The sequence below is a fragment of the Haliotis rubra genome, unplaced genomic scaffold (genome assembly GCF_003918875.1).
Source record: "Haliotis rubra isolate DU_JTF1 unplaced genomic scaffold, ASM391887v1 Scf458, whole genome shotgun sequence".
Taxonomy (NCBI): domain Eukaryota; kingdom Metazoa; phylum Mollusca; class Gastropoda; order Lepetellida; family Haliotidae; genus Haliotis; species Haliotis rubra.
The window spans coordinates 20,853-44,872 of record NW_025767144.1 but is presented as its reverse complement, the minus strand read 5'-3'; the positions used below and the strand labels follow the sequence as shown (position 1 = coordinate 44,872).

Genomic DNA, 24,020 nt, shown 5'->3' with positions numbered 1-24,020 from the left:
GATAGTCTCCCTGCTATAACTAAAGCTTTTTCTTTGAACATTTTCAGGTAATATAATATGCAAGTAATTTGTTATTTTTTTACTGCACACGTGACAAGGATGACGAAAATGAATACATTTTTGTCTGATTACTGTCAGAAAACGCATCGTATTTTGTTAGCGTATATTATTTAAGGATTTCTACCTGTATTTGTGGAAAACAGGATTTAATGTGTTATCATTTCTTTTAACAAGTTACTGTTACAATATTCCAGCAATATCACGGTGGGGACATCAGAAATGGGCAACACACATTGTACCCATGTGTGGAATCGAACCACATACCTTCGGAGTAACGAGTGAACGCTTTAACCACTAGGCTACCCCACCGCCCTCTGTTTCCATTGACAAATTCAATAGTCCCCATATATTCCAAAACCAGCTAGTCATTCAAATGCCCCCTACATTACTTTATTCACATATAATGTGAATTATGGTAAATATCCGATTTCGTGTACGAAGTTGTTTTTTTGAAAGTATATTACGAATATGTTTGAACTGGAGCCACTTCACACCTATATTTGTGTACATATATTTGCCATTAGATATAATTTTTCAAATTCATTATCTTCATGCTTGTGAACATTTTACAATTCCATGATTTCATGATCTAATATCGTTCAATAACCATCAAATAGCCAATTGCCTTCCACTGATTTACCCACCTGAACCTGAATTATGGAGACAATTCAGTCCGCCTCAACTGTTTCATGCTTAAAGATTCAGAGTGACTAAACTCTCCTCAAGGCTGTATGGCAAAAGGGATGATTTCAACTTTCCAGTAGTCAACTTCCCTTCCATGTCCAGCAATATTCCAACAGCTCCAGCCTTTGGTGTTTACATTTCACAACTTTTGAGGTACAACCAAGCATGCTCTGTTTATCAGGATTTCAAAGAGCGTCATACTACTCTTGCTAAGTGTTTATTATCAAGGTTACCACATTCAAGGCCTCAGTGAAGCTTTCAAGAAGTTTTATGGTAGACATGTGGAGGCCATTTCGAAATTTGATGCATCAGTGACAAGACTGATGTCGGATGTAATTCCCTATTTTGACTTGTACCATACCTTCCTGAATTCTTTCAGGTGACTAACTCACAGCACTTGGCATGTGTTTATGCCGGGTGCCACCGGTGGGGCAGGACACGCTCACCTGTTCGCGAACCCCTGGTGTCATCAGTATTTCATAGTGATTCATAAACACAAGCTCTGTCATCGTATCGGTGACAATCACTGGAGTGTCTGGTCCAAACGCGATTTGTTTACATACAACACCATACAGCTGTAATACTGCTGAAACAAATATATGCTCATGATATAGTCATAATTGTGCAATCGACTCTGTGCTTTTAGGAGGAATTCCATATGGATGTGGGAAAGGTTTTGTCTCTTCTATGTCCATGTTTTTGTGATTAAATCTCATACAATATTGCTGTTAAGATACATAATGTGTTTATGAACAAAGAGATGTCAAGTGATAGAAAGGGCATAGAGTATGCAATACAAACAGTATTTACCTTCTCAGACATATTTTAGTGGGGCATGTCTACTGCATGCATTAAAGTGCGAGAAACTCTTTGTTTATAACCGTATATTTCCTAAAAATCAATATTATAGGCATCTGTTCCATTTTCTTACAATATATCAATGATCACATATGTTCCTTCTCGTACCTTACACTTGCCTGTTTTCCCAAAAGCATTGGACAGATTTGGAATATTTATAGTGTTGATAATTACTGTAACTGAACATTTAATTATTATTCATGTCTAAAGTAGCGTTTTACTCTAGAAATATCGCTTGGGTGTGAAGGATTTTGTCGCTTCTATTTGGATATCTTGTTGCAGGCATTTTACTAATTCAGTCCAGTATTTTGTTGTCTTAGTTGATGACATGGTCCACATTCTCCACAGATCATTGAATATACTTTCAAACATTTCCAGTCCCCAAATTCATACAACAGAATTGGACGTATTTGTGAATAATAAGATTAAAGAGTGCGTTACAAGATATATGTATATGTATTATGTTTCAAGCATAACATTCAAGTACAACTCGAGGTAAAGTACAAGCTATCTGTGGAATGTAAACACATGGCGTCATCCCTGTCGCCACGGACTGTAAGTAAAGTGTTACAGTGACCAAAACAGTTCCGATATTGATGTCATTGTGACTATGAGGAGTCGTCCCCAAGTTTTTGAGAGTTGACCAAAAACCGTTTGCATCATCAACATTTTCCTCAAGCAATCGCCGTTTCATTTCATGATGTTGAGCTCTCCTTTTTCACAAGTTTCGTTTTGAAAACCTTTCAATGACTGACTGACTGCCTGAGTTTGGTTTTACGCCGCTTTCACGGCGGGGAACACCAGAAATGGGCTTCACCAGTTTCCCAGGTTTTCGCGTGAAAACCTTTAACCATGAAAGTAAGTCCCTTTTCCTTCTAAATACATTCAAACATCTACATCTTTTTTCCATGAATAAATCACACCAACTATCATATCACTGATGCTATAGTTTGTTTATGAAACATGTCATATCTAGTCATATGACTATAACCTTCTAGCGCCTAACAGGCAGCTTGGGTTATCCGTGGTAATAATGTTGTGCTGTTTGTGCGCTATGAGCATACCTCTTTGTGGCGTGGAGGATCGCGCGGTATAAGTAACCTCATTATCATTATTATCATTATTTGATGCTGCTGCACAGGCTTCAGTGATGTATTTAACACCGGCATCGTTGGAAATGACTTCTATATCTACTTGGCTTTTCAAGTAAATAAATACTGCATCTGATGGTAAATCGTGTATAAAGTTATCAGATCTGTTGTGCACCAATGCAAATCGAAATAATTCATGACTAATGTGATCACCTTCAGTGTGTTCAGTGGTATGAAACACACATTGTAAGAGGGAGATGCCAAAGCAATTACAAATATCAAATAACTCATATGAACATAACATGTAATCAGTCACGCTTGATTGATATCACGAAACAAGGAATACATAGTGATTGATATCACGAAACAAGGAATACATAGTGATTGATATCACGAAACAAGGAATACATAGTGATGGATATCACGAAACAAGGAATACATTAGTGATTGATATCACGAAACAAGGAATACATAGTGATGGATATCACGAAACAAGGAATACATTAGTGATTGATATCACGAAACAAGGAATACATGGTGATGGATATCACGAAACAAGGAATACATTAGTGATTGATATCACGAAACAAGGAATACATAGTGATGGATATCACGAAACAAGGAATACATTAGTGATTGATATCACGAAACAAGGAATACATAGTGATTGATATCACGAAACAAGGAATACATAGTGATTGATATCACGCTGGTGCCTATAATAATGTAGAAGCAAATACCTCAGCCCCACATCTGGTTGGCATCTTCCTGTGTCATGAATTCTATCTGTAAGACATTTACCAAACCTGTTTATAGCTAAATCTACAGAAAATAGCTCCATGCTAAAAGTTCCCAGCATCCTTATCTGTGCTTATCACTACCTTCAGCGTATTCCAGGAGAGACCCTCTGACTCTCATGAAGTGATCAGGTTCTAGAATTGTAATCACCCCGATTGTAATCCTAACATTCAGATACCATGTACAGAAGATCGTTGTAATAGCAATATACAGTATTTTCTACACTAACATAACGGGTCATTATGCCTGGCTGGGTGAATGTGCATTTATCAGGTCTTTCTTTGAGACATATATAGCCTTATCTAGAAACATTTATTAATATCCCGCAGTGAAACACTTTGATCGATTTAACAAGATCAATTAAACGTGTTCTTAACTACCGTTACTCCACCCGATGCTCGTCGCCAGGTAGGTAACAACTCACCACCATTGGTGCATATGTTAAAATTGTTGATAAAAAGGTTGATAAATTAACAAAATTCATAATAATACCAAGCGCCAGGCATTTATACAGGGCGTACTGTCTTTTAACGGTTTAGATGAACAGGAAGGGGATTCAATCTCCCGACTAACTAGGCCACGGTGCTAGTCTGTTTTATTTATATGTGTCTCCCAGACTCGAGAGTGAGTGAGTGAGTTCGGTTTTACGCCGTTTTAGCAATATTCCAGCAATATCACGGCGGGGGACACCAGAAATGGGCTTCACATATTGTAATGTACCCATGCGGGGAATCGAACCCGGGCCTTCGGCGTGACGAGCGAACGATTTAACCACTAGGCTACTCGAGATTACCTGAGCTCAAGGCTGAAAATAAGCATTGTTCTGGACCGATTTTATTCTTTCGGTATGTCTTTTTTTATCTTAAGATAATTGTACTTCTGGTAGAAAATGTCAGTCTAAGGTATTTGGTACAATGTAATTAAAACAGATTTCTTTTTCTGTGACTATGTTTCTGACTACTTTGTGTACATGTACACATGTGTATACAACAATGCACTGTATGTCATTACACATGTGTATACAACAATGGACTGTATGGCATTACACATGTGTAGACAACAATGGACTGTATGGCATTACACATGTGTAGACAACAATGGACTGTATATCATTACACATGTGTATACAACAATGGACTGTATGTCATTACACATGTGTATACAACAATGGACTGTATGGCATTACACATGTGTATACAACAATGGACTGTATGTCTTTACACATGTGTATACAACAATGGACTGTATGTCATTACACATGGGCGGTGGGGTAACCTAATGGTTAAAGCGTTGGCTCGTCACGCCGAAGACCCGGGTTCGAATCCCCACATGGGCCCAATGTGTGATGCCCATTTCTGGTGTCCCCCGCCGTGATGTTGCTGGAATATTGCTAAAAGCGGCGTAAAACTAAACTCAGTCAGTCAGTCATTACACATGTGTATACAACAATGGACTGTATATCATTACACATGTGTATACAACAATGCACTGTATATCATTACACATGTGTATACAACAATGGACTGTATGTCATTACAAATGTGTATACAACAATGGACTGTATATCATTACAATGCTTACACTTGCCACCTATCCGTGACACCTTCGCGAGACGCGTGTATTCTGTGCACGATTTGGGTCAGCTGACTCTAGTCCAGTCACAATCGAGAGAACTCTGGGATGATTTAGACTAGACTACCTCAATGAAATTAATCATTGTTCTGGACCTGTTTAGATTTTATATTAGGCATTTATTTAGGATATAAACATACTGTATGGGAAGATCAAAGGTGTATAATGAAATTATAATAGCTCTAAATTGGATATAACCCGAACGCGTAAACAGTAATACTATATTTATCTCCATTCTACCATAACCTCGTTATTAAGATTTTAAAAATAAATACATACTGTGTTGGAACATCAGAGGTATATGACGCGATTATATACATCTGAATGACTTAGATTAACCAATCACAATCCAGTATTTACTGAAGTCATGGTAGAATTTAAGATAACTATTTCTCGTACTAAATGTCAGTCTAAGGTAGCCTATTTGTTCCGATATATAAATCCAGATCTCTTTCCTTTTGTCTCGCTTTCTGTACATGTACACAAAGCCATAAAGCCATAAACTGTAGGTACTGTATTACACTCTCGACCAGTCTGGCAGGTTATTAAACGCGCAGGGTTTTATATTCTGTTCACGTGCTGTATCGTCTGACGAGGAAGTCACAACAGAATACAGAGATCAGGACAATGCGACATATATGTATATGCTGGTGTTGTGTTCACTGTGACGGAAGTTAAGCCTGCATTTGGGTTTGTTTGAGGTAGGTTGACAAAGTGTTGATTTCTGCGGTATCGTTGTAAGGTTATGTACGTTAGCTCCAGCCAGGAAGTGCGGTCACACGCAAGTCTGTTGTCAACGTGTTTATCTGTTTCTCTATTCAAATTCTTCCTTACCCGTGAAGATCCGGGTTAGAATTGATCTTTGGTAACCCATCCTTGTCGTGAGAGGCGACTAACGGGATCGGGTGGTCAGGCTCGCTGACTTGGTTGACACATGACATCGTACCCCAACTGCGTAGATCGATATTCATGCTGTTGATCACCGGATTGTCTGGTCCTGAGACTCGAATACTTACAGACCGCCGCCATATAGCTGGAATATTGCTGAGTGCGGCGTTATTCAACCATTCAACCAGTCAAGGAAGTCTATTTTTCTGAAGCAAATTGGTCTTGTTCTGGCGGTTGAACAATATCCAAGTTATATAACAGAGTATCAGCAAACTGTGAGAGGAACGCCCGAATTGATGCAGTCCCAAGACATGTAACACTATTGTGCTGACTGACCGTGGGACATCGGTCATGGGTGTCTGGCGCGCCTAAGGCGTACCATCGCTAATTGTCTTGCCTTATACGACTGGGCCATCCGTGCCCTCTACCGATCAAGTACACATTCAAACAACCTATAATTGTCAGAAAGCGATTTTTTCGATCGAGTGACCTGGCTTGGTGAGTCGGTTGACTGCATGTCACCGTATACACGGTCTAGTTTTCACAGTGCGGCATTACACGTCAGTCATCTGAACAACAAACTATGAAAACTACATCATGAAAAGATTCATCCTAGGAGGAGTCTGCGACGCTCCAAAGAATGCTGAAAACATGATGACAAATGACATGTATTTTTCACATCATTATTAGTTGTACGAATGTGTGAAGCCCATTTCTGGTGTCCCCCCGCCGTGATAATGCTGGAATATTGCTAAAAGCGGCGTAAAACCCATCTCACTCACTCACTCATTTGTTGTACTTCTCGCGTAATTCCAGATGCAATATGTATTTTGTTCCCCACCGTGGTATTGCTGGAATGTTGTTAAAAGCGACGTAAAACCTCACTCACTCGAGCTCACTCACGGACTCACCGTTTTCCTGGACCCCAGCAGGTAGGGCCACGCCAAGCTGTTCTCACTTTTATTGTAGAGATAAAGTGATAAACCCACTTTGTATTGATATAGGATGTTGTCTGCCTTGTTTTATAGTGTCTTGATCTACAGCTACGCTCTGCATTATGGCGAACTCTTGTTAACCATGCTGTTTGAACGAGTACTGTCATATGCAAGTAGGTCAACTGTTTTAGCCCGGAACCAGACACAGTTGGAAATACACATTAAAACATATCACTCAGGGTCAAGATTAATTCTTGACCAGTTCAAAATATTGGCACACAAACACATAGTTGTTTTTCTAAAAAAATATTTATTGAAATAAATTAACCGTCCGCATAGCTAAGCATACTTGCACTGCGTTGATTCAAATATGTTATCTCTGGGAAATCAAAGCTACCGGTATGTTTTTGCACATCAACATGTCATGAATCGTTGTTCACGGCGACTGTGCTAATGACAAATAGGAACACTATCTCAACCTGTAGGGAGGGGACACGGCGACTGTGCTAATGACAAATAGGAGGACTATCTCAACCTGTGGGAGGGGACACGGCCCTGCGCGCAAATGAGGTACAGTTGGTTTTATCATGCTACCGTTGTTGTGTCTGGCTTACATAAATGTACGTAGAAATAGATATTATATATCTAGGTAAGATGTTGTGACGAAGTTCACGTGACACATACCAGTACGTGACACAAACATGTGGTAATATTTCCATTTCGAACTTATTCATTGTAACACTGGTGTTTTGAAAAGGGAAAAGTGAACTTAACTGGATACCTGAGGTTATTCTCACTAAGTCGAATATGAATCAGGCATTTTGAAGGTTCACGCTAGAAGAAGTTTGGCTGATGTACTTTCAGGGTATGCATGACATTTTATTGATGTCTTTACTTCTTTGATGATATCGTGAAGTGAATTAATGACAGTGAATGTTTGATGATATCGTGAAGTGAATTAACGATGTCAGTTAATGTTTGATGATATCGTGAAGTGAATGTTTGATGATATCGTGAATGTTGATGATATCGTGAAGAATGATGTAATGTTTGATGATATCGTGAAGTGAATTAATGACAAGTGAATGTTTGATGATATCGTGAAGTGAATTAATGACAGTGAATGTTTGATGATATCGTGAAGTGAATTAACGATGTGATATCAAGTGTTAATGATGTCAGTTAATGTTTGATGATATCGTGAAGTGAATTAATGACAGTGAATGTTTGATGATATCGTGAAGTGAATTAACGATGTCAGTTAATGTTTGATGATATCGTGAAGTGAATTAACGATGTCAGTTAATGTTTGATGATATCGTGAAGTGAATTAACGATGTCAGTTAATGTTTGATGATATCGTGAAGTGAATTGCTTGATGATATCGTGAAGTGAATTAACGATGTCAGTTAATGTTTGATGATATCGTGAATTAATGAATTAATTCTTTGATGATGTCAGTTAATGTTTGATGATATCGTGAAGTGAATTAACGACTTCTTTGATGATATCGTGAAGTGAATTAATGACAGTGAATGTTTGATGATATCGTGAAGTGAATTAACGATGTCAGTTAATGTTTGATGATATCGTGAAGTGAATTAATGACAGTCAGTGAATGTTTGATGATATCGTGAAGTGAATTAACGATGTCAGTTAATGTTTGATGATATCGTGAAGTGAATTAATGATGTCTTTAATTCTTTGATGATATCGTAAGTGAACTGACGATGTCAGTTAATGTTTGATAATATCGCGTAGTGAATTAATGATGTCTTTAATTCTTTGATGATATCGTGAAGTGAATTAATGACAGTGAATGTTTGATGATATCGTGGAAGTGAATTAACGATGTCAGTTAATGTTTGATGATATCGTGAAGTGAATTAACGATGGTTTTATATCGCGAAGCTTTTGATGTCAATAATTCCAGATGATATCGTGAAGTGAACTGACGATGTCCGTTTGTTAATATGTGAAGCTTCATGATGTTTTAATTCTTTGATGATATCGTGAAGTGAATTAATGACAGTGAATGTTTGATGACATCGTGAATTAATTTTCATGATTTCCGTAGTGTATTAATGATATAAATTTATTGTATGCTGAAAACAATTAATCGCCCTTGTACCCCAGTAACATAATGAAATCATTTGATCACATCGCAAATTTATTATACACTAATATTTCTATTATATATATTGATGTACAACAAATCTGTCACATATATCAATACTACAGGTTCAGATGTCAACAACAGCATAAGGCCTGCCATATTCAACCGAACAAGGACCGAGGAAGTCCACACTTCAGCAGTACAAAGTCCATACTGCTCCTCTCTGGGTCCATAAATACTTGCATTGATTTCATACTTCAGCCCACTGTTTTGTACTAAGTTAACAAACCAGGTATATGATATGAGACTATATCATGCACAACATTCCTTTTCAGGTGTTAGGTGTCAGATGTTAGGTGTTCCAGTTACCATAATCGTGTGATTACTATCGTGAACACCACAGCTGGGTTAGGCATTCTATTAATTCTAGCAATTCAAGTCAATACCCTCACCATCTGCTTGTTTGTTGTCTGACGAAACACGCAAACAATATTACAAATACATGTCAACGCGTGCTATTTATGATACTAGTAATCGAGTATTGATCAGGTAATACAATGAATGACAATGCAATATTGACCGGATTAAAAGTCGGTATACGTTCCCGCTGTTAGGCCATTAGTTATGTCGGTATTTTCTAATATAAAAAATAACAGGTTATTCTGTCATTTAACAGCAGTTATTGATATTGGTGACATCAGCTGAATTATTGATTTTATGACTAACTAATTATTGATTTTATGACTAACTTGGTGATCAAGATCTGAATTGCTGATGCTATAATGTCATGAATATGAAACAAACTACTGATATGAAATACATCATAGGTAGTAGTAATACTCCACTAATTAAAGAAAAGAAATATGATTGAAGTAATTGTGTAATCAAATGATATAGAAATAATCCTGCCAACATTTGATTAATATTACAAAACTGAAACAACTAGATACCGAGACAAGACAATGTATTCTCTAAAAAGGCTAATGGTCCAAAATACGCGGCAATATAGAAGTTACATTTGTTAGCCTTACAATTAATAGATACCATGAGAAGAAAAATGAGGATGTAATTTGTAATCTTGTTTGTAGGAGGCAGATAAATATATGGAAATATACACACATCTCAGACACGTATCTCATTCATCGCTTTATGAAGATCGTGCTTTAAGTGTTGTTCAACGTTTTTCTTATGTTTTGCACATTAAATGGGTATAGGCAGAGATCAAGTGATGATTATGTGTTTGGTCATTATACTTGTGAATGTGTATGCTGCACTACCGTTAGGGATGTATTATCTGACGTATGTATTTCTACCAGAGATAGATCAGTTTCATCTTCTATCGTGTTCTGACCCGTGAAGATCCGGGGTAGAATAGGTCTTCAGCAACCCATGTGCTTGCCATAAAAGGCGACTATGCTTGTCGTAAGAGGCGACTAACGGGATCGGGTGGTCAGGCTCGCTGACTTGGTTTGACACATGACATCGTACCCCAACTGCGTAGATCGATATTCATGCTGTTGATCACTGGATTGTCTGGTCCAGACTCGATTATTTACAGACCGCCACCATATAACTGGGATATTGCTGAGTGCGGCGTAAAACTAAACTCACTCACTCACTCACTCATTCTATCGTGTTCTCATTAAGCCTACAGTCAGGGCATAATCTGAAACATTACTACATCCTCTTGCCTCTATGATCTGTCTGAAATTACCACATCTAAATGTTGTGAAACATATTCTGTATCAACACACACATATTTATCCGCGTGTAAAATTGTCTTATATAAAATACAATTATACACAATTTGAACTATTTGAGAAGTTTGCAGCTTGATACCAAACGTGATAAAAACGCTCTACAGTATGACCGGCCAGTTTCAATCTATTCAGAGGCGGTTGGGTAGCCGAGTGGTTAAAGTGTTTGATCGTGACGCCGAAGGCCCGGGTTCGATTCCCCACATGAGTACAATGTATGAAGCCCACTTCTGGGGTCCCCCGCCGTGATATTGCTGTAATATTGTTAAAAGCGGCGTAAAACTAAACCCACTCACTCACTCACCCGGGTCTTCGGCGTGACGAACGAACACTTAAACCACTAGGCTACGCCACCGCCACCGCCACACACACACACCAACGTCTTTGAAAAACGTGATCTCTTTTCGTACTCTTCACGCTTCACCTGTATATGCCCAGCATGGACGAAATGTCTACCTCCATATGAATGCCGACTGAACCTGATACAGGCATTGCCTACAGCGCTTTGGGGACAGTGGAGGTAGCTGAGTGGTTAAAGCGTCTGCTCGTCACCCCGAACACTCCTGTCACGCAGCGTAAAACTAAACCCACTAACACTCACTACAACGCGTTGCCACAGGCTACAACTGGAAAATCGGAGTACCGTGTCCATGAATCGATTATAATCTGATTAGTCTAGCGACAAAGAAGTTGTGCATTACTGTAGCACGGATCATATCCCGTCATAGCATTAAGTAAGTATTCCAATAGATTTAAGCCGACAGTCAGCCAAGCATTGCTCTTGGTGATATTAAACCAGTCTGTTTCTAACAACACCAACATTGGTCCGAGAAGGAATGTGGGGCAGATTGGATACTGACCCCTCCCCTGCTTTCTGTAGATCGGGATACTGTCCAGGTAGGTTTGTTTGTATTTTATTACCAAAGGCATGACTCGTGAATATTTGAGAGCGTATTGAGACAAACTCTTGTAAATAATTGTGTCCAGGCCAGACACATCTTTGGCAAATATTTATGACATCGAACAAGTCAGCAGTCAGATAACCTGATTCAATTACGTTTTTGGGCACCTGCTCTGAACCAATTCCTGGTGTGGTGTGAGATGCACATCTGGATCATAACGAATAGGGCATATTCAAGCATTTCCTCTTGTGAGATAAACGTTGTATAAGGCGTATATTTGTGATGGTATAAGGCACGTATCTCTGATCCAAACATTTCGCCGTAATATAAGGTGCTGCTTCGACGTTAAGCATATAATACTCACTCACTGACTCATATTGTTTCTCTCGCTCATTCTGGGGCGGTGGGGTAGCCTAGTGGTTAAAGCGTTCGCTCGTCCGAAGACCCAGGTTCGACTCCCCACATGGGTACAATGTGTTAAGCCCATTTCTGGTGTCCCCCGCCGTGATATTGCTGGAATATTGCTAAAAGCGGCGTAAAACTAAACTCAGTCAGTCAGTCTCGCTCATTCTCTTTTATTGGAGTGGTGGTGTAGCCAAGTGGTTAAAGCGTTCGCTCGTCCGAAGACCCAGGTTCGACTCCCCACATGGGTACAATGTGTTAAGCCCATTTCTGGTGTCCCCCGCCGTGATGTTGCTGGAATATTACCAAAAGCCGCGTAAAACTAAACTCACTCACATATTATGTTTTATTAAAAACATACTATTTATGACGTATTGTTTTTGCAGGCATGAACCAACTGACAGCTAGAAGACACCGATCGAGGCTGAGGTCATTCATATTCTATTTCATCGTCATTGTCATCACCAACGTTGTTTTGCTGTCGTCGCTGTCTACTCTACTCAGGCCAACAAAGGAGATGTGGTTACCAAAGTTTCGGAGGAAAGCTACCCTTAAACACGGGTCCTATGTCCAGAAATTCCCCCAAACCAGAACCAACTTGAACAGAACATTGCACATCCTGCTCTGGACGCCATTGTTTGGTGACCCGTCATGGGCTTTCGACCTGAAGAAGGGAATGGCGTCGTGCCCAGTGTCGGACTGTGTGTTGACCAGCGATAAGTCCACCATAGCTCACAGTCACGCTGTGGTGTTTCATGCCATGGATTTATTGAATTATTTCATAGGATACCCCATGCCAGAATATCGTAGGACAGACCAAGTGTGGGTTTTGTATAACATCGAACCGCCTCCTAACATTGCCAAAGACTTCCGGTCGTACGGGGGCGTGTTCAATTGGACGCTGATGTACAGGGCGGACAGCGACATACAGCTGCCGTATTTCCAAATAGAGAAGCTGCCCCAGAAACTGACCCAAGTAAAGGACATTGCTGCCACAAAAACAGCAGGGGTCTACTGGGTGGCCAGTAACTGTGGTGACCAAGCAAGACGACAGATGGTAGTGAGAGAATTACAGAAACACATCCAAGTAGATACGTATGGGAAATGTGGGGATTATGAATTGAATAACATGGCTGACACAAAGCATTACAAATTTTATATGGCTTTAGAAAATTCTTATTGCCGTGACTATATCACTGAAAAGTTTACGGGTCCCCTTCGCCACGAACAGATCCCTATTGTTGCTGGGGGCGGGGACTACAGTAAGGTGGCGCCCCCGCACTCCTTCATTGACGTCAGCGACTTCAACACCATCCAGGAGCTGGCAGAGTACCTCAGGTATCTGGACAAGAATGACACTGCTTATAACAGTTATTTTGACTGGCACCGAGAATATCACATGGTCAGGACTTATCAAATGGAGAATTTATTTTGTGACCTGTGTGAAGCTGTCCATGACGAGACCCGCCCACATCAGACTTACACGGACATACAGGGATATATAGAGGACGACACATGCCAGCAATGGACGGTAAGTGTTCTACATAGACGGTAGGTGGTTTGTATATACGGTAAGTGTTCTGTATAGACGGTAGGTGTTCTAATTAGACGGTAGGTGTTCTAAATAGACGGTAGGTGTTCTGTATAGAGGGTAAGTGTTCTAAATAGAGGGTAGGTGTTCTGTATAGACGGTAGGTGTTCTAAGTAGACGCTAGGTGTTCTACATAGACGGTAGGTGTTCTAAATAGACGGTAGGTGTTCTGTATAGAGGGTAAGTGTTCTAAATAGATGGTATGTGTTCTGTATAGACGGTAGGTGTTCTAAATAGACGGTAGGTGTTCTATATAGACTGCAGGTGTTCTATATAGACGGTAGGTGTTCTAAATAGACGGTAGGTGTTCTAAATAGATGGTATGTGTTCTAAATAGACGGTACGTGTTCTACATAGACGGTAAGTGTTCTATATAGACTGCAGGTGCATATATAGACGGTAGCTGTTCTACATTACCTGTTACATAGACCACTGGGGTTCCGTATCCGTAGTCGGCGTTCAACACGGGTATTCTGCAGAAAAAGCAGGTGCCCTAAATTGCACATGCATGGTTGGCGTTCTGTAAAGCCCTACTACACGAGACCTATAGTTAATTCCTTTCCCTCTTGTTAAGGAATATAGAGGCCCTCTGACCTTCACCTTCAACCGTTCCTCAGAGTTCATAGATACTCTGTTAATGGTTAGCTTAACATACCGATATTGTAGCCCGGCTATTGCCACACATCATGGTACACTAAAGAGAGTTAAAAACGTGGGATTCACCCAAGTATGATCTGTTGATTGTTGATAAGACGTGGGGTACAGAATATCACCCGATGGACACCGTATGCGACCAATATCTCGTTACCTCACTACTATCAACAGACTCGCTGTCAGATCCCTGAAATACCATTCTTTGGGACTCATTGCCACGAGTGAGGCGAAAATTGTATACACGTCTGTTTAGCATTATTCCAGCAATATCACGACATTGGACACCAGTAATGGGCTTCACTCGTTATACACATGCGAGGAATCGAACCCGGGTCGAGCGGACACTGTAACCATTAGGCTACCCCCCACCCACGGATTCCTGAACACACTGATGAGTCGTGCAATGGTTGTGTTCATATACCCATTTAGAAAATTATATGTAATAATTTGTAGCGTAGAGAAGGATTCAGCATTTTCCTGTTTATAACATATAGTTCCTTATCTGCATATTGATATGGTGTACTGCTTCAGCTTGCAGGGTACGCTTCCAGAATGGTGCAGGGATACGCCATTAGACTCGGCCTTGTCTGAAGGTCGCCCGTCGGCTGACTCCGTCACGATCACAATCGGATTTGTTCGGGAGAGTTCGTCATCGGATTCATCAGATCAACTATCTGGACAGAAGTGAGGTGCCCATAGTGGAAAGACATATATTGATGATTTGAAACAGCGATACAGTACTGTTGTATCAATGTACCGGTGTCAACCAGCCTCATTGGTCGTCCTTCTCCGTATATTCATCACAGCTCGTGTCACCTCGGCACAAGCCGAATGTCAACATGCGGGAATTCCCGAATGATTACGGAAACAAAAGAGAGGTTCGCAAAGTGTGCCAACACTTAAGTCTTTGGCTTGTGACTCACGATATTTGTTATTAATCATGTTGCACTTTCACGCCAAAATTGATAAATCTCACGTCAAAGAGAGACACGAGAACTCAGTGAGTGTGTGAGTGAGTGAGTGAGTGAGAGAGGAGAGTGAGTGAGTGAGTGAACGTATTTATCAACCACCTGTTATCAACCTGTAACTATCTGGTTACTAACGGTGCGACGCCTGATAAACACTCGAAGTTCATAAAATCCTTATAGGTGCCTTATCATCACACTCACTGCAAGGCAGAATTCCAATAACACTATGTCCCTTGTTTTCATTTCAATATGGTGTTTATATATTTTTTAGTGACATTGGTCTTTTAAATGTAAGGTCTAATAACTCGTTTTATATTTGTTATTATATATTTATTTTTTTACATCCCACCGAGATTCAAGTATTGTTCACGCCTGTACGAGGGGCGTTTAAAAAGTAGTCAGCCTCACCTAGAAATGATACAAATACAGCTGTTTTTATGTTTTATTTTTCTACATACATGTATTTATCTGTCAACCTCAAGCAAATTGGTTTTGCTATGTTTCAGCCTCACGAGCCCCATTTTGTTTGACGTTTTGTCATGGTACCCCCAAAAACGCAAAATCTGCAATACATGCATCACAAACTTCAGGAAACAAAATAAGCAAGAAACATTTTATGTTTGAGATAGGCAGAAGTCCGGTGGAATCAAACTTCGATATTAAAGTGCATAAAAAAGCAATTTGAAACTACAATCGCTTGTTAAAATGACTCCCCCCATGATGTTTACTGAAAGAGCTTGTTTTGGAGACACTACCCACCCCCTTTCAGATGACGTTATCATAAGGACATAACTTATTCTAATGTTTTCACGTATTCATACATGACGCCAAGGATTCAAACTAAATACTGAATGGTCGCACAAATGTCAGGTCTCAATATATTGCAAACAGTGCCAGCTTGAATATCTGGACACAATGTTTTTGAAAAATTAAAATAAGGGGGTGTCCTTTAAAACACAACCCCCATCTAAATATAAATCAAGCAATCCAAATCTTTGAATGCTGATTATGACGGGAAGTCATCCAATACTATACTGAACAGATTTTACATGATATTATCTGAGGGCATACCATTATCCAGGAGGTACCAAATGACAGATCGTTTAAGAAATATCATATGTGATGACTAATATCTCGTTAACCACATTACCCACATATGTGAAATTTTGGCTTTGGCTTTGGTAATGATTCCTTCAAAATAGACTGGAAGCTTTTCAAACATTGGACCACGAAAATATAGTTAGACTGACTACTTTTCGAACGCCCCTCGTATGTAGACATGTTACAGTACTTTCAATCAAAGTTTGTTTAAATAGTTTAGTCAATTTACAAATTGACTGAAAATGACTGTTCATATGTATTTTTATGTTATCATATTCAAAATATATTCTATATTCAGTGACTACACCGATATATTATTAAAAGAAATCGAAAGTTAATGTATATTTTCCCCTTCTAAACGTAGCATCAGGGTTCTGTTGCGACGTTTAGAACCCGTTAGAATGTTTTAATATCTTTCCAGTGAATCCTCCAAATTAAGGGACAGGATTTTGTCAATTTTTATAGTGGCTGGATTATTTAGATAAAATGTAAACTGCCAAAGTGATCATGACTCACATTTTACACATTGACCGACTTTATAATTTGATGAATTTTACATTATTGACTGTAAATTATATATGTGATTAATAAATCACCGCTATTCGCTGTACAGAGTTGTCTCCCTTCGGCACCCAATATGTTGTGTTCGAATCCCGTTTCAGAAGGATTATTGTATTTGTGTTTTCCGAGCCATACATATTTGTGTTTTGCCAGTGTGGTAAGCATCTGTGACCAGCCTCTCACATGGAACTCAGTCATGTAATATGACACAAGCATAGTCGAGTCTTAGTTTCGACAAAACGTATTCGTTCTTGACCTGACAAGCATGCGTTTCGGACGTGAAATGAACGAATGGTAGTTGAGTCAAAACATTTTTGTCAAAAACATTTTTCCTGACTTGCATCCAGGACGAACTGAATGAGACCACCTGTCATGTTGCTATTCAACGCACGGGTGTTGTCAATCTGTCTCATTGTACCTAAACCACATTATTTTCCCTACTGTCTAGTCCTCTCTGCAAAGCCCTAAATGAAGCAAGTCTAGATTTCTCCAGGTCCGAATCTCTGATCTCCCTGGGGCTCCTTTTCAATTTAAATGGGTTTATTTGTTACAATCAAAACTATATATCAGAGACTAAGCGTTAGTCTAGGGTGTTGTGTGTTTGTGAGTGTGGGCTCGTGAGGGACAACTCAACTTGGCGCCGTACACGGAGCGAGTAATGCTGTCATGATGCGGTATACGGCGGCGAGGAGTAGAACTGGACCCCGTTGCCATAGCAACTTGAGGTTACTATCGTCGTCGGGTTACCACCACTTCGAGGGAGGAAACCGTGATAAAGAGTTGTATTCTCACCGATCTATTTCAAAATTCTCTTCTCGCCTCCGTACCGATCGTGTTCATGAAAACTAGGCTGAATTATAGAGGCGATACGGTGTATGGTTTATCAATTATGTACTACACATCCAGCCTACGCCATTGAGTACGTGACAAGGCAGTGAGTGCCGTGACAGTTTATTTCCGTGTTGTGATTGATGACAATATCAATAATTTACGTGTTATGTTTTTAACGGAAATGGTCGGATCGCCGAGGGATTATGCTACTGTCGCTTGTTTGTACATGTATAATTTCATCTTGTTCCACAGACCTGTCCTCGAAGTGTTTGGCCGACTGGTGATATTGTACCTCATGCATGGCACTGGCAATTGGAAACGTGTATAGCGAACAGGAAATGGTTAATCAATATTGATTCGGTATCAGTGTCTACTGCTTCTAACTGATATGACCTTTATGAGAATGCATTAAACACCTCTACAACGAGATGGTATCCACAGTAACTGTCACCGAGTTCCAGGTGGACGGCCATGGATCACTCTTACTGCCACTCCTTCTCCTCCATCTTCTCCACCTACTCCTTCACGTGATTCGCCTCGTCCGCCTACATTTCTGCTATACACATCCTTCTTCTCCCTCCCTTCCTCCTACTTCTTCTCCTACTTCTCTCCTCCTACGTCTCTCCTTTTCTAATTATGTTTCTTCTTTTCCTCCTCCTCGCACTACTACTACTACTACCACTGCACTGCCACTACTACTACACCACCACCACTACTACTACTACTACTACTACTACTACTACTACTACTACTACTACTACCACTACTGCTACTACTACCACTACTACTACTACTACTACTACTGCTACTACTACTACTACTACCACTACTACTACTACCACCACTACTACTACTACCACTACCACTACTACTACACCACTCCACTACCACTACTCACTACTACTACCACTACCACTACCACCACCACCACCACCACTACCACTACTACTACCACCACTACCACTACTACTACCACTACTACTACCACTACTACCACTACTGCCACTACTACTACCACCACTACTACTACTACTACTACCACTCACTACTCACTACTACTACTACTACTCACTACTACACTACCACTACTACTACCACCACCACTACTACTACCACTACTACTCACCACTACTACTACTCACCACTACTACTACTACTACTACTACCACTCACTACTACCACTACTACTACTACTACACTACTCTCTCACTACTACTCACCACTACTACTACTACCACCACCACCACTACTACTCACTACTACTACCACCACCACTACCACTCACCACTTCACTCACTCACTACACCACTACTACTACTACCACCACTACTACACTCACTACTACTACTACTACTCACCACCACTACTACCACTACTCACTACCACTACCACTACCACCACTCACTCACTACTCACTACCACTTACTACTACTCACTACTACTCACCACTACCACTACCACTCACTACTACCACCACTACTACACCACTCACCTACCACTCACTCCACCACTACTCACCACTCACCACCACCACCACCACCACTACTCACCACCACTACCACCACCACCACTCACCACCACTACTCACCACTACCACCACCACTACCACTACTACTCACTACCACCACTACTGCCACTACTACCACTCACCACCACCACCACTACCACTACTCACTACCACTACTCTACTACTCACCACCACTACTACTACTACCACTACCACCACCACCACACCACTCACTCACCACCACTCTACCACCACCACCACTACTCACCACCACCACCACTACTACCACCACCACTACCACTACCACTCACCACTACCTACTCACCACTACCACCACCACTCACCACTACCACTTCACCACCACTCACCACCACCACCACCACCACCACCACCACCACCACCACCACCACCACCACCACCACCACCACTCACCACCACCACCACCACCACTCACCACCACCACCACCACCTACACACACTACACCACCACTACTACCACCACCACTACCACTACCACCACCACTACTCACCACCACACTACTACCACCACCACTACTCACTACTCACTACCACTACCACTCACTCACCACTCACTCCACCACCACTACCACCACCACTACCACTCCACTACCACCACTACCACCACTACTACACACTACTACCACTACCACCACCACCACCACCACCACCACCACTACTACTACCACTCACTACTACTACTACCACTACTACTACTACTCACTACTACTACTACTCACCACTACTCTCACCACTACTTACTACCACCACTACTACACTACTCACTACTACCACTACCACTACTTGCTACTACTACCACTACTACAGTATTTCTCTACTCTACCACTGCTACTACTACAACTACTACTACTACCGGTCTACCTTTACTACCACTACTACTACTACTCTATTACTACTACTACTACTACCAAAACTACAACAGTATGTAACAATTGGGAAGGGTTGGGAGGACCCATGAATGAAAAATCAGCAGCCGTAGTTGCTATGGTTATTGACAAACAACAGTCAGATTCATCTTAAAAGGAAATCTGTAAAGTTACTACAGGGTCTGCAATGTCCAAACTAGCAATAAAATGAAAACAATAATTTATACTGAGTCAAACAAGAAACTTCTGAATTTGAAAAATAATGAATAATTTTCCTCTGATGACTGACTGACTGACTGAGTTTGGTTTTACGCCGCTTTTAGCAATATTCCAGCAATATCACGGCGGGGACACCAGAAATGGGCTTCACTCATTGTACCCATGTGGGGATTCGAACCCGGGTCTTCGGCGTGACGAGCCAACGCTTTAACCATTAGACTACCCCGCCGCCCCTTTCCTCTGATGATACATCTATGTATCCGAAATGGGATCCCTATCTTTCGACTCTAGAAAACGTTAGCAAAACCCACTCAAACCCATCCATTCGTCGCAAATGACGTTAGTGCCAAATCAGGTTTTGCACGTGCAGTCGATCACGTGATCTTCGCATCGAAGTTTTCTTCATATGCACGTGTTTGCATTGGCCTCAAAGAATTGAAAAACACTTTTAAACCACAGTTCTAACGGTACTTGAAATGCCACGATTGTCAAATGTGCAAGGTGAACGAACGTGCTGTTGGCATGTTGCAAGCGGGAAGATCAGTTATTGACGTCGCAAGAGCAATGGGATGCAGCCGTTGACTTGCGAGGTCGTCTACAACAAACTGGCACCACTTCTGATCGCCCAAGGTCGGGTCGTCCACGTGTGACGTCACGAGCAGAAGACCGTCAAATCGTCCTACATCACCTACGTGACAGATTTCTGCCGGCTACACGAACCAGGGCTGAGATGTTTAGAGGTCGACTGTCCTCACAGACCGTTCGAAATCGGTTGCGGGCTGCCAATCTCCATTCTCGACGTCCATATCGTGGGCCAATATTGACGCCGTTTCATCAACGTCAACGTCTGCTGTGGGCCCAACGTCACCTGATGGACCCAGGGAGACTTGAACCGAGTCGTCTTTAGCGATGAATCCAGGTTTACCCTCAGATTCGCGGACGGCAGGCATAGAGTCTGAGACGACGTCGTGAACGGTATGCCCAATGTTGTGTACAGAAAGTCGACAGATTCGGGGGCGGAAGTTGCATGGTGTGGGTGCTTTCTGTGGGAACAACCGTTCCCGACTTCTGGTCATCCGTGGAAACCCTCACAGCTGCTGCTTACCGCGACCAGGTGCTCACCCTGAACTCGTTCCTTTCATGGCGGCTCATGGCCCAGGTCTACAGTTCCAGCATGATAATGCTCGGCCGCATACCGCGATGTTGACACGAAATTTCCTTCAAAACACTGGAATCAACGTCATGGACTGGCCATTGAGGTCCCCTGACCTTAATCCAATAGAGCACGTTTGGGATGCACTTGGGAGAAGGCTTCGTGGTCTTAGGAGGCGAACCTCAGAATTTGCAGGAACTTGGCGCTGACTTGCAAGAGCAATGGGGCAGAATCCCCAACCACGTGTTCACAAGCATCAGGCAATCGATGAGGAGACGGTGTTTGGCAGTGGTGAATGCGCGGGGCGGCCATACACGATATTGAACTGAGAAATTTCGCATTTTTATTCTTGTGACTTGACATTCTGTATACCCATACCCAGTGTATCGAGTACATCACACAGATCTCAGCAATGAAATAATAATTTAACCATCTTACCATCTCTTGTTCTTTTATAGTGCCCTGCAGAAAGAATGTGAAGTTTCGTTTTTTGACTCAGTATATTTTCAGATATAATTACATTTTGACGTAACTATTGCTTCATAATCAATATTAATAATTGTTGTATTGCCTTAGACACGATATTACAATATTTGATAACACTTTATATACATATTTCATTTCATTATTCAGATAAAACACATCACTTGTGAACTTAACTTTTCTTTAAGAATAAAAAAAGACACAACTACAACATTCATTCAGACTTACGTCTTGGGTAATGTCTGAACACACCGTGACAAATAATACTGCCTTTGTTTTAACGCGTTCTCTTTATCTTGAAATAAGCTTAGTTTGTTATAATAGTTGTAGACACGTTCAGCACTATCGTTCTAATAAATATGGTACTTAAAAACAAATATCACTTACAACAGGAGCCAACACGCCATGGTTTATACGAAGTGGGCGCATCATTTGTTGTTTGTTTGGCTAGCCCTGCATTTAATGAATCAGTTATCGCATATTAAATAATACGTGATAATAATAATAATTAATTTCATTACTTGTTCATGTTCACTTAAGGAGTTTGACATGTATTTATTAAAGATATCTTCCTATCATTTCCAGTACATTGATTAGATTTACTTTCAGTTTATCAACAGTTGTGTTTCCACTAAAATTTATATCATTTAGTCTCACCAACTCGTGAATACGTTGTGTTGAAAATCAATTAACCATTATCATTTTATCATAACTAGGAAATAAGATTTTAATTTTCGCTGTCAAAATATTCCTGTAATAACTAGGTAATTTCATCATAACAAGGCCACACATCATCATAGAAATGTTGACATATTCAAGAGTTTGCAATATTAATACACAGGCTCATAGACAAATATACACATCCGTGACAAGATTAATGATATCTGAGGGACGCCAGTAATAGCCACCATATTGTACTCCAAATATAAATAATGGCGATATTTGGATCTGCGAAGACCAGAAATCAGACCACTGCTATATTGTGTTTTTTGTGATCGGCTCATTCGCCTGTCCTAAACGGGTTCGACTTCGTAGAACCTAATCGTCAATCAACATTGAGCATGTTTGACACATTGTGTCGGGTTGACGGACATTCAATCATCTGCTGTGAACCCCCATTAGGGTAACGTGATCCCTGTCAATTACATGCTAACAATAGAAGAAAATCTATGAAATTTAGGATGGAAAATTCTGGAAATGAAAAAGAACCAAACACAGAAGGTAACGAGCAGAGCATAAAGTGAGTGAGTGAGTTTTAGACCGCTTTTAGCAATATTCCAGCAATATCACGAAATAGGTTTCATACATTGTACCCATGTGAGAATCGAACCCGAGCCTTCGTCGTGGCGAGCGAACGCTATAACCTTTAGGCTACCCCACCAATGCATAACAAACTATCCGACAGTGATACTGGTTGCATAATGGGACCATCTCATTCTGTGCTGGGTAGAAAAGTCACCACAGTCCGTAGTGAAATAGTATCAGTCCGCGTGCACATACACAAACACGACAATATATATTTTACATGCGCTTCATTACATTCAAGCACATGGTTCGTTGGACAAATAAACATAGCTATTTCACTGGGTTAAACGTTGACGCATGACCACATATGCCTGCATAACGCTGCTGAAATAACGCCGTCCTTGTTGTTTAGACAAAGAATTTACACATTTGAAGGTATTCCAAGAGTTTTAGACCTTAAATATTATAAGAGCAGCCTATGAACAGTTTGGAAAAAAACAACAACATTATATAAATGTGATCATTGGAAATTGTAAGAGATTTGAGTTCTGGGAAGGACCGCTGCCATTATACATTGTTTTGGAGCGAATGTGGAATGTAACAATTCGATTAACAAATTCAAACTTAAAGATAATCTGGAAACCGATACGTGAAAGAACCCGATGTCAAAAAGAAGAAT

General features: G+C 40.7%; 1 protein-coding gene across 4 annotated transcripts in view; it reads left to right on the top strand.

Annotated features, from left to right (window-relative positions):
* The window catches only part of LOC124290140 (alpha-(1,3)-fucosyltransferase C-like), a 32,757-nt gene extending 16,827 nt beyond the window's left edge, over positions 1-15,930 (top strand). For 2 of the 4 annotated variants that reach the window (XM_046726833.1, XM_046726832.1), the window contains exons 2-3: positions 12,510-13,654; positions 14,900-15,930. In XM_046726833.1, the coding sequence (XP_046582789.1) occupies positions 12,512-13,654; positions 14,900-14,959 (1,203 nt within the window). In that variant the 5' untranslated portion in view covers positions 12,510-12,511 and the 3' untranslated portion in view covers positions 14,960-15,930. Of the gene's footprint in view, positions 1-7,336; positions 7,517-11,505; positions 11,717-12,509; positions 13,655-14,899 lie in introns of those variants that run through there. The other 2 variants (XM_046726831.1, XM_046726830.1) reach the window with 2 other exon arrangements.
* Positions 15,931-24,020: the final 8,090 nt, after the last annotated feature.